Here is a 17,241-nt window from a genome sequence, read left to right as displayed (position 1 = left end):
ACTACAAGTATACTTAACAGCTCATTTTGTGAAAACTAACAAGCTATATACTTATGATTTGTACACCTTTCTATGTGTATGTTCTATTTGAAAACAGTTTGTATCAAAATAATAGGTATGGCTGTGCACGGTGGCTCACACCTGTAATGCCAGCACTTTGGGAGGCTGAGGCGGGCAGATCACCAGAGGTCAGGAGTCCAAGACCAGCCAGGCCAACATTGTGAAACCCCATCTCTATTAAAAATACAAAAATTAGCTGGGTGTGGTGGCACACACCTGTAATCCCAGCTACTTGGGAGGCTGAGGAGGAGAATTGCTCCAACCCAGGAGGCAGAGGTTGCAGTGATCTGAGATCATGCCACTGTACTCCAGCCTGGGCAACAGAGCAAGACCCCATCTGAAAAAAATTTAATTAATTAAAACATAAAATAAAAAATAAATAAAATAGATATTGCCTAACGAACACTACCGATGTAAAAGTAGTTTAATTTTTTTTTTTTTTTTTTTTTTGAGACAGAGTCTCACTCAGTCGCCTAGGCTGGAGTACAGTGGCATGATCTTGGCTCATTGCAACCTCCACCTTCTGGGTTCAAGCAATTCTTGTGCTTCTGCTTCCCAAGTAGCTGGGAGTACAGGTGTGCACCACCACGTCCTGCTAATGTTTGTATTTTTAGTAGAGACAGGGTTTCACCATATTGGTCATGCTGGTCTTGAACTCCTGACCTTGTGATCTGCCCACCTTGGCCTCCCAAAAGTGCTGGGATTACAGGCATCAGCCACCACCCCTGGCCTTTGATTTTGTTTCTTGGAGAAGAGGTCTCACTTTGTCACCCAGGCTGGAGTATAGTAGCACAGTCCTGGCTCATTGGAACCTCCACCTCCTGTGCTGAAGCGATGCTCTCGCCATCAGCCTCCCGAGTAGCTGGGGCCGCAGGTGTGCATCACCACACCTGACTAATTTTTTTTGTGTTTTTGGTAGAGACAGGGTTTCACCGTCTTGCTCAGGCTGGTCTTGAACTCCTGGGCTCAAGCGATCTTCCCATCTTGTCCTCCCAGAGTGCTGGGATTACAGATGTGAGCCACTATGCCTAGCCTAGTTGTCTTTTCTTTTTGCATATTATGTCCTTTTGGTATTTTATGACTTCGCTGAATGTGTGAAAAGCAAAAATAATATTTTAGGCTGTATCCACAGGGGCTTTACATTTAGTTGCTATTAAATTTTAATCTTCTATGGCTGTTATTCAGATATTTAAGTAGATGACATGGGTAATTTCTGTATTTTACAGGCAGATTTTGACAACAAACCAGTAAATGGCCCCAAGTCAGAATCCATGGACTGCAGTAGATGTGGTCATGGGGAAGAACAAAAATTGGAATTGAACCCACATACTGTTGAAAATGTAACTAAAAATGAAGACAGCATGACAGGCATCGAGGTGGAGAAGTGGACACAAAACAAGAAATCACAGTTAACTGATCATGTAAAAGGAGATTTTAGTGCTAATGTCCCAGAAGCTGAAAAATCGAAAAACTCTGAAGTTGACAAGAAACGAACCAAATCTCCAAAATTGTTTGTACAAACCATAAGAAATGGCATTAAACATGTACACTATTTACCAGCTGAAACAAATGTTTCATTTAAAAAATTCAATATTGAAGAATTCGGGAAGACATTGGAAAACAATTCTTATAAATTACTAAAAGACACTGCAAACCATAATAACGCTATGAGCTCTGTTGCTACTGATATGAGTTGTGATCATCTCAAGGGGAGAAGTAACGTTTTAGTATTCCAGCAGCCTGGCTTTAACTGCAGTTCCATTCCACATTCTTCACACTCCATCATAAATCGTCATGCTAGTATACACAATGAAGGTGATCAACCAAAAACTCCTGAGAATATACCAAGTAAAGAACGAAAAGATGGATCTCCCGTTCAACCAAGTCTCTTATCGTTAATGAAAGATAGGAGATTAACATTGGAGCAAGTGGTAGCCATAGAGGCCCTGACTCAACTCTCGGAAGCCCCATCAGAGAATTCCTCCCCATCAAAGTCAGAGAAGGATGAAGAATCAGAGCAGAGAACAGCCAGTTTGCTTAATAGCTGCAAAGCTATCCTCTACACTGTAAGAAAAGACCTCCAAGACCCAAACTTACAGGGAGAGCCACCAAAACTTAATCACTGTCCATCTTTGGAAAAACAAAGTTCATGCAACATGGTGGTTTTCAATGGGCAAACTACTACCCTTTCCAACTCACATATCAGCTCAGCTACTAACCAAGCATCCACAAAGTCACATGAATATTCAAAAGTCACAAATTCATTGTCTCTTTTTATACCAAAATCAAATTCATCCAAGATTGACACCAATAAAAGTATTGCTCAAGGGATAATTACTCTTGACAATTGTTCCAATGATTTGCATCAGTTACCACCAAGAAATAATGAAGTGGAGTATTGCAACCAGTTACTGGACAGCAGCAAAAAATTGGACTCAGATGATCTATCATGTCAGGATGCAACCCATACTCAAATTGAGGAAGATGTTGCAACACAGTTGACACAACTTGCTTCGATAATTAAGATCAATTATATAAAACCAGAGGACAAAAAAGTTGAAAGTACACCAACAAGCCTTGTCACATGTAATGTACAGCAAAAATACAATCAGGAGAAGGGCACAATACAACAGAAACCACCTTCAAGTGTACACAATAATCATGGTTCATCATTAACAAAACAAAAGAACCCAACCCAGAAAAAGACAAAATCCACCCCATCAAGAGATCGGCGGAAAAAGAAGCCCACAGTTGTAAGTTATCAAGAAAATGATCGGCAGAAGTGGGAAAAGTTGTCCTATATGTATGGCACAATATGCGACATTTGGATAGCATCAAAATTTCAAAATTTTGGGCAATTTTGTCCACATGATTTTCCTACTGTATTTGGGAAAATTTCTTCCTCGACCAAAATATGGAAACCACTGGCTCAAACGAGGTCCATTATGCAACCCAAAACAGTATTTCCCCCACTCACTCAGATAAAATTACAGAGATATCCTGAATCAGCAGAGGAAAAGGTGAAGGTTGAACCATTGGATTCACTCAGCTTATTTCATCTTAAAACGGAATCCAACGGGAAGGCATTCACTGATAAAGCTTATAATTCTCAGGTACAGTTAACGGTGAATGCCAATCAGAAAGCCTATCCTTTGACCCAGCCCTCCTCTCCACCTAACCAGCGTGCTAACGTGATGGCAGGTGATGACCAAATACGGTTTCAGCAGGTTGTTAAGGAGCAACTCATGCATCAGAGACTGCCAACATTGCCTGATATCTCTCATGAAACACCCTTACCGGAGTCAGCACTAACTCTCAGGAATGTAAATGTAGTGTGTTCAGGTGGAATTACAGTGGTTTCTACCAAAAGTGAAGAGGAAGTCTGTTCATCCAGTGTTGGAACATCAGAGTTTTCCACAGTGGACAGTGCACAGAAAAATTTTAATGATTATGCCATGAACTTCTTTACTAACCCTACAAAAAACCTAGTGTCTATAACTAAAGATTCTGAACTGCCCACCTGCAGCTGTCTTGGTGAGTACTTGTGTGGATGTGTTCTTATTTCACCTGCACAAATTACCTCAATCATGACTGAAGCAAATTCTGATTCATCTTTTTTGTGTGATATTTTTTCCCCATTCTTATTCTAACTAAGATGGATTAAGTAAATCTATAACCATTTTTCTGTGGGACCTTTTGGTTCTGCTCACAAGAATGGAAAATTCAACTCATAATTTGGAAAAACAAATTTGGAAAAGGTAAACCCACTCAAGTGGAAAAATAGGCTGATATATCTCTCAATGTTGAATGTCTGTCAATTTATTGTGCGTAGCGTAAGAATGAATTTCGTAGGCCAGGCGCAATGGCTCTTGCCTGTAATCCCAACATTTTGGGAGGCCGAGTCAGATGGATCACTTGAGGTCAAGAGTTCGATCCTAGCCTGGCCAACATGGTGAAACCCTGTATTTACTTAAAATTCAAAAATTAGTTGAGCATGGTGGTGCATGCCTGCAATCCCAGCTACTCGGGTGGCTGGGGCAGGAGAATCACTTGAACCTGGTAGGTGGAGGTTACAGTGAGCCAAGATTGTGCCACTCCCCTCCAGCTTGGGCAACAGAGCAAGACCCTGTCTTAAAAAAAAAAGAAAGAAAGAAATAACTTAGTAGTTTATTACAGTTTGTTTATTCTTCCTATATTCAAAAAAATTTCAACTTACAAGCCTTTCATTATATTTCTGTGTGTGTGAGATAGAAGATACATATAGAGAAAGTAAAACATATGTATAAGTTAACAGTTATAAAATATATAGCTGGCAGTTGCCGTCCTACTCTAGAATCGAAGCTGGTTTATATCTTTTTCAGTGTCTAGTGCTTTTACGCTCTATCCAGTACAAGATCTAATACTGTCTTTTTTTGTCCAAAGAGCACTTGATATTCTGGAATAATATGTTTCTATTTCTCTGCAATACAAAGTGTACTTATGGATAAAGAAATTCCATAATCTTGGCCACTTGAAGAATTCATAAGCCTTTCTGAATTTTAACATATTTTAACAAATTTGTTTAATCCTGATTTCCTATTTCAAAAAATCAAAGAATAACCAGTGTGCTAACATGAGTCATGTGCTAATAGCTGACTCATGGACTGATCCCTAACCAATGTATTTCTACATTTTTGTGCCTTAGGAGTCATTGAAAGAGAACATTCTGAACCAATTAGTTTTATTAGTGTGTTAAAAGCCCTGAGAAAATCTTGCTGGGTAAAGATTCTCAGGCAGATCTTATGAGAAATTTCCTCAGTATTTGAAACATGTGAAAGTTTAATTTGAATCCTGTACTGGTTAGTTACTGTCTATGGCCAAATTTCAGGTAAGCACTCTTCTAAGAAACCTGTTGACTCTAATATAGCTGTAAAAAAATAGGGAAATTAAATAGATTGTGTCATTAAAGTTCGTTAGGCTGCTTGAAGCCCCATTATTTTGTTTACCATACAACTATGATAGAATAAATTTTGTGAAAAATCTGTTTTGAACCTCATCCAAATAGGTTTAGTTATTGGAAGTCTTACTTAAAATATGGCTCCAAATCACAAAGACTCAAGATTTGCCTTGACCAAAGGTGATGTTTTTATTAGAAGCAGGTGGTTCCATAGGGAGGATAAGTATATCACATTGATTTTTTAACAGTAGAAAATATAGTGTTGTGTAGTAATAATATTGAATTCTTGTCTTTCCAAAGTACACTTGTTGTTCTGAAATAATATCCTTCCATTTCTCTGCTCGTTGTTCAATATGCAGTGTTTTTTAGGTTTTTGTTTTGTTTGTTTGTGGATATGGTGTCTCACTTTGTTACTCAGACTGGTCTTGAACTCCTGGGCTCAAGTGATCCTCGTGCCTCAGCTTCCTAAAGTGCTGGGATTACAGGCATGAACCACCACACCAGCTAACACACAGTTTTGACAAACTGCAATGTGCCAGTTACCAAGGATAGGCTGTTCTGAGAAGAATCTCAAAATTTGGAAAGAGTGACAATGCTGTCTGGGTGGAGTTGAATTGGGAGAATCAGTTTCTTGAATTAAGGAGAGAAGAATGTAATCATGATAATGGCTTCCATTCTGGAGCTCTTACTACAAGTCTGATACTGTGCTTGCCTTGACTTGTTATTTTCACAGCAGCTCTTCAAAGACAGGGCTTATTATCCCCATTATACAAATGCAGAAACTGAGGCACAGAGAATTTCATAGCTATCCAGTAACTGAACTGGGACTCAGAGACAGCAGTCTCAACTCCAGAACCTATCCTTATAATATACATGCTGATGCTTAATAAAGGTGAATTATAAAAGAGAGAACACTCTTCAGCTTGGTGCAGTGGCTCACGCCTGTAATCCCAGCACTTTGAGAGGCCGAGGCGGGCAGATCACGAGGTCAGGAGATGAGACCATCCTGGCTAACATGGTGAAACCCCATCTCTATTAAAAAATACAAAAATTAGCCGGGCATGGTGGCGGGTGCCTGTAGTCCCAGCTACTTGGGAGGCTGGGGCAGGAGAATGGCGTGAACTGGGAGGCAGAGCTTGCAGTGAGCCGAGATCACGCCACTGCACTCCAGCCTGGGTGACAGAGTGAGACTCCGTCTCAAAAAAAAAAAAAAAAAGGGAGAGAACACTTTTCTAAATATCCTTACAAATGGAAATAAGCCCTGTAGTTCAACAAACACGTGCCTTTAAAATTTATATACCTGAGCTAGACTACTTTTTCTATGTGCATGGTTCTAAAAGGAGGATTGTCTAGTTTGAAGACCCTTTCCTTATGCAAAATAACTAGTCACAGCATATAGGAATAGACAGCCAGGCATTCAGAGTTGAATAAGTACCTGCAGTGGACTCAGCTGTTTTATCTACTGTCACTAACATGTCATTAGTAAATCATTTTACGTGTGAGTTTATTGTGCTCATTGTGTAGAAAAAGGCACTTAAAGACAGAGAAACAAAAAGTTATTTACCCAGTCACTTTTTATCAAATCATCCCAAGTAGTACCATCATATCTGAGGGTAAAGAATTTCCATGGTGGAATTATGTTCTAGCAAAATAATCTCTAGATTAGGATTCCTCAAACTGAGCAGTATTGATATTTTATCCTTCGTAATTCTTTGTTGTGGAGAGCTGTCCTGTGCATTGTGGGATGTTTAGCAGCATCTCTATCTTCCACCCACTAGATGCCAGTAGTAATGCGCACACATAACTGCCGAATTGTCACAACCAAAAATGTCTCCAGGTATTTCCATGAGTCCCCTTAGCGGCAACATTCCCCTGGTTCAGAATCACTGCTGTAGATCACTAAGAATAAGATAAAATCTATCAAGTGTATCTTACTTAAGAAGCCACAGAAGTAGACTGGGTGCCGTGACTCACGCCTGTAATCCCAGCACTTTGGGAGGGCGAGGCGGGTGGGTCACCTGAGGTCAGGAGTTCGAGACCAGCCTGGCCAACATGGTGAAGCTAAAAGTACAAAATTAGCCAGGCATGGTGGCACATGCCTGTAATCCCAGCTACTTGGGAGGCTGAGACAGGAGAATTGCTTGAACCCAGGAGGCGAAGACTGCAGTGAGCCAAGATCTCTACACTGTGCTCCAGCCTGGGCAACAAGAGTGAAACTCCATCTCAAAAAAATAATAATACTAAAAAATAAAGGTGAAAAAGGAAGCCACAGAAGTAATTCCCCTAGTATTTGACATCCAATGAAAATGACTTTTTGGTGTAGGTATACCATGGCTAGAAATGCATGAAATGCAGAAATTCCCCAGTAATTCTTGTTACACATGAGTCTAAGGGGCCAAGTTAAAAATAGCATTTTTTAAGAAACATAAAATTCATGCTCACAAAAATCCAAGTGGTGCAGAAATACGACGCAAACATCTTCCTATACTCCCATTCTATACAAAAGAACATTATTGATTTTAATTTTGTTTCCATTTTTACAAAAAATTTAAAACAATCTTTCTACTTGGTTTTTTAATATAATGATCTTTTAAAATGTTTTATAAATATTATTGTTTCAATAGATTTATTGTATTCCACTATATAAACATCCCATAATTTATTTAAACCACATGTTATTGACAGATGTTGAGTGTTTTGCTCTCTTTTTGATATTACAAATAATTGTAACAAGGAACATTCTTTTGTAATTGTGCAAATGTAAGGTAGAATAAATTGTCTGCAATGAAATTGCTCAATTTTCCCAGCACTTTGGGAGGCCGAGGCGGGCAGATCACAAGGTCAGGAGATCAAGACCATCCAGGCTAACATGGTGAAACCCCGTCTCTACTAAAAAATACAAAAAAAAAATTAGCCGGGCGTGGTGGCGGGCGCCTGTAGTCCCAGCTACTTGGGAGGCTGAGGCAGGAGAATGGTGTGAACCCGGGAGGTGGAGCTTGCAGTGAGCCAAGATCGCGCCACTGCACTCCAGCCTGGGAGACAGAGCAAGACTCTGTCTCAAAAAAAAAAAAGAGATTGCTCAATTTTAATAGGATTCTGAGGGCAACCTTTAACATTTATTGTTCTTGGATAACTTTTAGTATTACACCTCAATTAATACAGATTTTTCTTTTTAAGCAAGAGATAGGAGTATAAATATGACCCACATCTTAAAATATTTTTTTTCTCCTCTGATTTTCAGAGGAAGAAAGAATTCGTTAGGGGCAGGAAGAAAGGAACATTAAAAGTTAAATTCCATGGGCTGTTGTCCTTGACTTTAATTATCAAATCTTACCAAAACCTTGTCAAGATTCATGGTTCTGAATTGAGGGGGAACAAAAAGTATAAAAATAGCTTCTCCTGTCCCCTATGCAATTCTGTAAAGCTTTGGGTCTAATAATCTTATTCCTTCCACAGATCGAGTTATACAAAAAGACAAAGGCCCATATTATACACACCTTGGGGCAGGACCAAGTGTTGCTGCTGTCAGGGAAATCATGGAGAATAGGTGAGGAAATACGCTTCCCTGTTAAAATCATTCTTACTGTGGATCTGACTCAACGGAGATAAATCATCTCTAAGAACAAACGCCGTGACTGAAAAATGATCAGGAGTATGAGTTGGATGTTTCTTAGGGCCCAACAAAAGAGGGGTGTCCTCGTGTCCCTACTGAGCCACCCATCATACAAGCTGTTGGGCACATAAAAGCACCCACAAAGCAAGACTAGTTGTCTTTGATAAACTCAGAAGTACTTTTTATATATCGTATAATGGTAGAAATAGGTCAAATTACCACCCTTGACACTGCATACCCCACATTCCCATTGCTTGTCTTGCACTCAGCCTATTTTTTAAAGAGTGATCTTTGAGGATAAGTGAGTAGGACTGGTTAACAAATTAAAATACCTGCCACACAAAAGCAGATGTTTAACAAGAGAAAATTATGAAGAGTGTCTGATTTTTGAACTTCTGTACATCTATATCTTATATACATTAAGATGTTCAAAGCCAAAGCCTTCAAGTACAGATTGCAATTAATTAGTACATTCCCTTCACTGTGTTTTATACTCAGGTATGGTCAAAAAGGAAACGCAATAAGGATAGAAATAGTAGTGTACACCGGTAAAGAAGGGAAAAGCTCTCATGGGTGTCCAATTGCTAAGTGGGTAAGTATTTCCTATTTATACATTTTTTTGAAGCTTGTTATTCCAGAGCTGATATTTATACATTTACAATAGCCAGAGTGACCTTTATTTTATTTATTCATTTATTTATTTAATTTTTGAGACAGGGTCTTTGTCGCCCCGGCTGGATGGCAGTGGTGCAATCACACCTCACTGCAGCCTTGATCTTCCAGGCTCAAGCAATCTTTCTACCTTAGCCTCCAAGTAGTTAAGACTTGCCACCAAACCCGGCTAATTTTTTTTTTTTTTAGTGGAGAGCTCAAGTGATTCTCCCACCTCAGTCCCCTAAAGTGCTGGGATTACAGGCGTGAGCTACTGTGCTGGGCCAGATTTTTTAATAGATTTTTAAGTAAATTGGCCATTTGTGATGAAAGTTGCAAATATATTTTCTCAGTTTGTTGTGGTTTTACCAGTTAGATTTTTTTTTTTTTGACTAATCAGCTTTTTCATCTTTTATAGCTTTAGGGTATTTTATCTTAATTAGAAAAATCTTTACCACTTGTAGGTTATAAATCTTTCATTTTCTTTTATAGTATTTTAATGATTTTATTTTTTTCTATAATGAAGTATTTTATATTTATCCTGGTTTAGAGTGTTGGTAGCTATGTACACTTCTCCAGATGGCTACTCAGTTATCCAACACCACTCATTTAATTGTACACCTCTTCATTATTGATGTGTATTTGTTTATATGTGAGAATTCCCTATTGTGTTAAATCATTGTCTTTAATCAGCATGAGATTGCTCTAATTATTTAGATTTTATAATGTTTCCATTTCTGATAGGCTAATTCCTTTTAATTTTTCAAAAGTGATCTGACTATTCTGGTTTATTTTATCATATTAGTGTATAAACACCACGTTTCATTACAAGAATAAAATCCTACTGGTATTTTTATTGGAATCATATTAACAGAATTTGGAGAATTTACATATATTTCATGTTCAGTCTTCCTATTCTACATATTGCATCTTTACATTTGCATATGCCTTCTTTTGTCCTTTAGGACTGTTTTAAGGTAGAATTTAAGGGAGAATTTACATGTTTCTTCTTTTTGTACATATTTCTCTTGTGTATCCTCTAATACAGTTAGTCCAACAGACTAACTCTAATTTTATATTGCTTTAGTAACAATGGTCTCCTTACTTTGTTTCTCTCTTCCCATGGGGATCTTTCCAGGGTTTTCCCATGAAGTGTGGGTTGTCGGCCCAGCACGGTGGCTCACGCCTGTAATCCCAACACTTTGGGAGGCCGAGGCGGGAAGATCACCAGAGGTCAGGAGTTCAAGACCAGCCTGGCCAACATGGTGAAACCCCGTCTCTACTAAAAATACATAAATTAGCTGGGCATGGTGATGGGCACCTGTAGTCCTAGCTACTTGGGAGGCTGAGGCAGGAGAATCGCTTGAACCCAGGAGGCAGAGGTTGTAGTGAGCCAAGATCGGACCACTGCACTCCAGCCTGGGCAACAAGAGCAAAACTGTCTCCAAAAGCATGGATTGTCAGGGAATGCCTTTCAGGGGAGGGAACATTTAAGCTGAGAAAGGAGTTACAAAAAAGCAAAAAAGAGCTAAGTAGGCAGAGGATATGCAGGGAGTAGCATTCCTAAGCAAAGAAAACAGCAAAAACAAAGGTCTTGGGATTAGAAATAAGAGTCCAGTAAAAAAAATCTAAGCAGAGTCATTTGAAATTAAGGGGATAGGCCGGGCGCAGTGGCTCATGCCTGTAATCCCAGCACTTTGGGAGGCCGAGTGGGGCAGATCACCAGAGGTCAGGAGATCGAGCCTATCCTGGCTAACATGGTGAAACCCCGTGTCTACTAAAAATAGAAAAAATTAGCCGGGCGTGGTGGTGCGAGCCTATGGTCCCAGCTACTCGGGAGGCTGAGGCAGGAGAATTGCTTGAACCCCCGAGGTGGAGGTTGCAGTGAGCCTAGATCGCGCCTCTGCACTCCAGCCTGGGAGACAGAGTGAGACTCTGTCTCAAAAAAAACAAAAACGAAAAACGAAATTAAGGAGATAATTAATAGAACCAGGTGGGGGTGAAAAGGTGAATGATTTTGTAGGCCACAGCGAGGAGCTGAGGTTTTAGCCCATGAGTAACATGAAGGCCTTCATGTTTGACTAACAAACAGGTATTATCTCCTGCAGTTTTAGTGGATTAGGAATCCAAGTGGTGCTTCTGGTATAGGCTCCTATGAGGATGCAATCATCTGAAAACTTGACTGGGGAAGAGTGGTGCAGCTGGAAGACCCACTTCCAAGCTCCCTTACAGGAGGCCTTAGCTCTTTGATGGTTGTTGGCTGGAGGCCTCAGTTCCTCCTCATCTTAAATGTTTTCATAACACAGCAGCTTGGTTTCCCCTAGAGTGAGTGAATCAAAAGAGGGCAAGAAGGAAACTACAGTGTCTTTCTTTTATCACCTCAAGAGGTTGAGGCCAGGAGTTCAAGGTTACAGTGTACTATGGTGGCTCCTGTGAGTCCATAGCCAGCCACTGCACTCCAGCCTGAGCAACATAGCAAGACCCCACATCTCTCTTTTTTTTTTTTAAAGAAAGAAACAAAATAAACTAGATTCTCAGAAGCCCCAGTTATAAATCTCCCATCCTGGCTTTGTGGTAATAATTTTCTTGCTTTCCACCTTTCCCTGCTACTTATATATTTCTCAAACAGTATAGTTTTATTTTGTTTTGTTCTTTTGTGTCTGGCCTATCCATAGTACCTTGTATATTTGAAATAAATCACACAATTGGTTTCCAATATCTGGGGCTGATAGTTGTTACCAATTTATTGAGCTATATCTGTTAGCTATTTCTGAATTGTTCACTCCTTTGTCTATTAAGTGGTAAGGAATGAATATGTCCTCATGATGTGGCAGCTGGCTTCTCCTACAGTGAGTCCAAAAGAGAGAAAGGTTACTAGGCTTATTGGTGGGATTGGGGTGATTTCTTTTTCCTCTCTTTAAAACCTTTTCTAATATAATAATAATAACAGTGATATAAAGAATTGTAGTGTATAGTTTTTTGTTTTTTTTTTTGTTTTTTTTTTTTCTTAAGAAGGCAAATATAAACGCTGTAGCTTAAAGATTTTGGTGACAATTTTCTATTTAGTATTTTTCCCTAGCGAAATTTTATTTGTTTGTTTTGGATATCCGTCTGTGTTGCCTGGGCTAGAGTGCACTAACCCAGGGGACCCAACCCCTGAGCCATGGGCCAATAGGAACCTGACTTCATGGTAGGACGTGAGCAGCAGGAGAGCAAGTGAAGCTTCATCTGTATTTACAGCCACTCCTCATTGCTAGTATTACCACCTGAGCTCTGCCTCCTGTCAGATCAGCAGTGGGATTAGATTCTCATAGGACTGCAAACCCTGTTGTCAACTGTACATTCGAGGGATGTAGGTTGTGCTCTCCTTATGAGAATCTGATGCTTGATGATCTGTCACTGTCCCACCTCACCCCCAGATGGGACCGTCTAGTTTTAGGAAAACAAGCTCAGGGCTCCCACTGATTCTTTATTATGATGAATTGTATAATTACTTTATTATATATTACAATGTAATAATAATAGAAATAAAGTGCACAATAAATGTAACGTACTTGAATCATCCCAAAACCTATGCCCCTGGCCCCACCTCTATGGAAAAATTGTCTTCCATGAAATGACAGACTCTGGCTGTTGCCCAGGCTGGAGTGCAGTGGCTCAGTCTCGGCTCACTGCAAGCTCTGCCTCCTGGGTTCACGCCATTCTCCTGCCTCAGCCTCCTGAGTAGCTGGGACTACAGGTGCCTGCCACCAAACCTGGCTAATTTTTTGTATTTTTAGTAGAGACGGGGTTTCACTGCGTGAACCAGGATGGTCTTGATCTCCTAACCTCATGATCTGCCCACCTCGGCCTCCCAAAGTGCTAAAATAGGTTTTTTAACTGATTTTATGTCAGAAAAATCGTAATGTTAGTCAAACTTTATTTTTCCAAACTTTCCAGGTTATCTTACTTATCTTACTTAAAATATTCATATTGTTTACTGCTTTTGCATAGAGCAATGCCGAGCCTAGAATTAGCACTCAATAAATTTGTGTTGAGTGAATGAATATGGAGTTTAAATATGACTATTTCGAAAATGTATTTTAGGGCTGGGTTAGGTGGCTCATGCCTGTAATCCCAGCACTTTGGGACGTCAAGGTGGGTGGATCACCTGAGCTCAGGAATTTGAGACCATCCTGGACAATATGGTGAAACTCCGTCTCTGGTAAAATACAAAAAATCAGCCAGGCGTGGTGGCACGTACCTATAGTCCCCGCTACTCAGGAGGCTGAGGCATGAGAATCGCTTGAACCCTGGAGGCAGAGGTTGCCATCAGCCGAGATTGTGCCACAGCACTCCAGCCTGCGCAACATCCAGAGTCTATCTCCAAAAAAAAAAAAAATTCCCATTTGGGTGCAGTGGCTCATTTCTGTATATCTGTAATCCCAGCACTCTGGGAGGCTGAGGCGGGGGGACCACTGGAGCCCAGTAGTTGGAGACCAGCTTGGACAACATAGTGAGACTCTACAAAAAAAAAATTTTTTTTTTTTTTTTGAGACGGAGTCTCGCTCTGTCGCCCAGGCTGGAGTGCGGTGGCTCCATCTCGGCTCACTGCAAGCTCCACCTCCCGAGTTCACGCCATTCTCCTGCCTCAGCCTCCCGAGTAGCTAGGACTACAGGCGCCCGCCACCACAACTGGCTAATTTTTTTTATTTTTAGTAGAGACGGGGTTTCACTGTGTTAGCCAGGATGGTCTCGATCTCCCGACCTCGTGATCTGCCCATCTGTGCCTCCCAAAGTGTTGGGATTACAGGCGTAAGCCACCACGCCCAGCCAAAAATTTTTTTAAATTAGCCAACTGTGGTGGTGTGCGCCTGTGGTCTCAGCTACTCTGGAGGCTGGACGATTGCTTGAGCATAGGAAGAGGAGGTTGCATTGAGCCATTGTTGGGCCTCTACACTCTAGTCTGAGTAACAGAATGAGCCCTGCCTACAGAGAGAAAAGAAAGTTGAGTATCTTGAATTTGAATTGGTATCTTGAAATAGTATGGCTGTGGTATTCATTATTAGCTATATTCTGAGGCATGAGAAACTGAGAATTAGAGCTGGGAATCTGCTGGAGTTGTCCACCCCACGCTTAAACTTTAGGTAGAGGTTGAATGAAAATTGGAATTAAAAAATGTCCATGAAGAAAGGTGGGAAAAATTTTAAAACAATTTAAAAAAAGAATTAGATCTGTCTGTATTCCACATGGTTTGTAGAACTTTACCATGAGGTTATTTTGAATGATACTAGTGCAATTGGGTGGACTATATGTGGGTGAGGGAGGAAATGCAGGTCAAAAATTTTGAACTAAGAAATCGAACATACACATGCAGCCAGTGAATTACATTGCTCCAAATTTACTTTTCATCTTGGATAGTGTACCTTTTTTGTGTATTTGTTATAAAACATTAATCTATATCAAGCATTGTTTCATGATTTCATTTTTTAAAATCTCCATGTGTATGCTTAGGTTTGTTAGTAGTATTAAAGTTCTGTCCTAAACTGCCCGCTCACCGTTTTTTTTAAGTTGTGTTTCTCGTCTTCTTTTTTTTGAATCTTGCTCTGTTGCCCAGGCTTGAGTGCAGTGGCACAATCTCGGCTCACTGCAACCTCTGCCTCCCAGATTCAAGTGATTTTCCTGCCTCAGCCTTCACCATGTTGCCCAGGCTGGTCTCAAACTCCTGACCTCAAGTGATCCACCCTCCTCCACCTCCCAAAGTGCTGGGATTACAGGCGTGAGCCACTGCGACAGCCTTCTTGTCTTGTTTGCTTGGAAGAGAGATCTATTGCTTCTCTTTTTAATGATCACACACAAAAAGTCTAACAGCAAATTCTAACTGGCCAGCACCACTTTCTGGGCCATTCTTACATTGTTTTGCCTATGTTCTCAACACTGTTTTATTTTCCTCTTGAAATGTTTCCTTGCCAGGTGGTCATTAATACTCTCACATAATTATAGTCTTTGGCAGAGATTTTTGACTCTTTTTCTCTGCTGTCACTTTGGATCTTGTCAGAAATAAGTTATCTTGTTCTTCAGTAGATTTTGAAGAAAAGGGTAATATAGTTTCTTAGATGCACCTTAGATGTTCAAGGAGAATCACTTAAACCTGGGAGGCAGAGGTTGCAGTGAACTGAGATTGTGCCACTGCCCTCCAGCCTGGGTGATAGCATGAGACCCTGTCTCAAGAAAAAAACAAAAAAAATAGTATTTTAAAAATTAGCTGGATGTCGTGAGTAAATCACATTTAAGAATTTCCCAGCTGGCCAGGCATGGTGGCTCACGCCTGTAAACCCAGCACTTTGGGAGGCTGATGCAGGCAGATCACTTGAGACCAAGAGTTCAAGACCAGGCTGGCCAACATGGTGAAATCCCGTCTTTGCTAAAAATACAAAATTAGCCGGGCGTGGTGGCGTAAGCCTGTAATCCCAGCTACTCAGGAGGCTGAGGCAGGAGTATAACTCTTTGTATACTTCCCCTCTTGAGCTTCTGGGGTAATGGCAGAAGTAGGTAGAAGAAGTCAAACAGTGGATGGCCTCGTTGGCTCCAATGCCTGAGTGCTTCACATTGGGCATCATATGATGAGTTCCCCTCTGTGCGATTGTGTATTAGTCAATAGAGCAGATGTGGCAATGAATACCTACAAGTGATTTTTTTTTCCTTTGGAGATGAAGTCTTGCTCTGTTGCCCAGGGTGGAGTACAGTGGCATGATCTTGGCCCTCTGCCTCCCAGGTTCAAGCCATTCTCCAGCCTCAGCCTCTCGAGTAGCTGGGATTACAGGTGTGTGCCACCACGCTCAGCTAATTTTTGTATTTTTAGTAGAGGTGGGGTTTCACCATGTTACCCAGGCTGGTCTCAAACTCCTGACCTTAAGTGATCCACCCACCTTGGCCTCCCAAAGTGCCATAATTACAGGCATGAGCCACCGCGCCTGGCCAATATTAAACTGACTTACATGTTTTTCTTTACTTAAGCTTATTGTCTGCTAAAGTACCATTAGTACTCTTTTTATGTTAGTTTGTTTACTCGCTTATAGAGTTCATTTTTTAAGGAAATCTTAATTCAAGTATAATATACACACAGAAAAGTGTACATACCATAAGGTACAGCCCAGTGAAATTGTACAAAGTGAACATACCTATGTGACCAGTGGCCAGATCAAGGCATTACCAAAACTTCAGAACCCCGTTGTGTGAACTCAGTCATTAACCCCTTTACAAAGGTTGAATTGTATTGTAAAAGTCTCATTTTCTTGTAATATGTAGATAGCTTTAAATGATGTTAACTGGTGACATTTTGGAGGGGTTGGTCACCATAATTTTGTTTTGAAAAATTTACTCTACTTTGTCTCTTACATGATTGTTGATAAAACTCAAAAGTGACCCTTCTTTGGAAAGATACCCGCTACACTTGACATGAATGTTGCTCCCAGATCTGAATCTGGTCTGTAATTTGTATGCTGCCCAGATCATTTGTGGCACTGACAAATCACCCTATTCCCTTTGGAAACCTTACAAATAAGATTGTGTTACAGGGACTTATTTTTTGCTTTAAAAAAATAAGCTTTTAAAAAAATTATAATTTACAGCTTGGATACTTCCACTTAGTTTGGTTTTGATTTAATTCAACTTTTTTTTTACTTTTTTCTTTTCTTCTTTTTTTTTTTTGAGATGGAATTTCACTCTTGTTGCCCAGGCTGGAGTGCAATGGCACAATCTGGGCTTACTGCGACCACCGTCTCCTGGTTTCAAGCGATTCTCCTGTCTCAGCCTGCTAAGTAGCTGGGATTACAGGTGCCCGCCCACCAAGCCCAGCTAATTTTTGTATTTTTTAGTAGGGATGGGGTTTCACCACATTGGCCAGGCTAGTCTCAAACTCCTGACCTCAGGTGATCTGCCTCCCTTGGCCTCCCAAAGTGCTGGGATTACAGGTGTGCCTGGCCAATTTATTTTTTTACTT

General features: G+C 40.5%; 1 protein-coding gene across 8 annotated transcripts in view; it reads left to right on the top strand.

Moving 5' to 3' along the window:
- The window catches only part of TET1 (tet methylcytosine dioxygenase 1), a 139,121-nt gene that overhangs the window by 81,618 nt on the left and 40,262 nt on the right, over positions 1-17,241 (top strand). For 6 of the 8 annotated variants that reach the window (XM_002820885.5, XM_024253491.3, XM_054523358.2 and 3 more), the window contains 3 exons: positions 1,287-3,594; positions 8,453-8,543; positions 9,108-9,201. In XM_002820885.5, the coding sequence (XP_002820931.4) occupies positions 1,287-3,594; positions 8,453-8,543; positions 9,108-9,201 (2,493 nt within the window). The remainder of the gene's footprint in view (positions 1-1,286; positions 3,595-8,452; positions 8,544-9,107; positions 9,202-17,241) is intronic. The other 2 variants (XM_063727369.1, XM_063727368.1) reach the window with 1 other exon arrangement.

The sequence above is a fragment of the Pongo abelii genome, chromosome 8 (genome assembly GCF_028885655.2).
Source record: "Pongo abelii isolate AG06213 chromosome 8, NHGRI_mPonAbe1-v2.0_pri, whole genome shotgun sequence".
NCBI classification, from domain to species: Eukaryota; Metazoa; Chordata; class Mammalia; order Primates; family Hominidae; genus Pongo; species Pongo abelii.
Note: the sequence above shows the minus strand (reverse complement) of the source record. Positions and strands in the feature narration are given on the sequence as shown.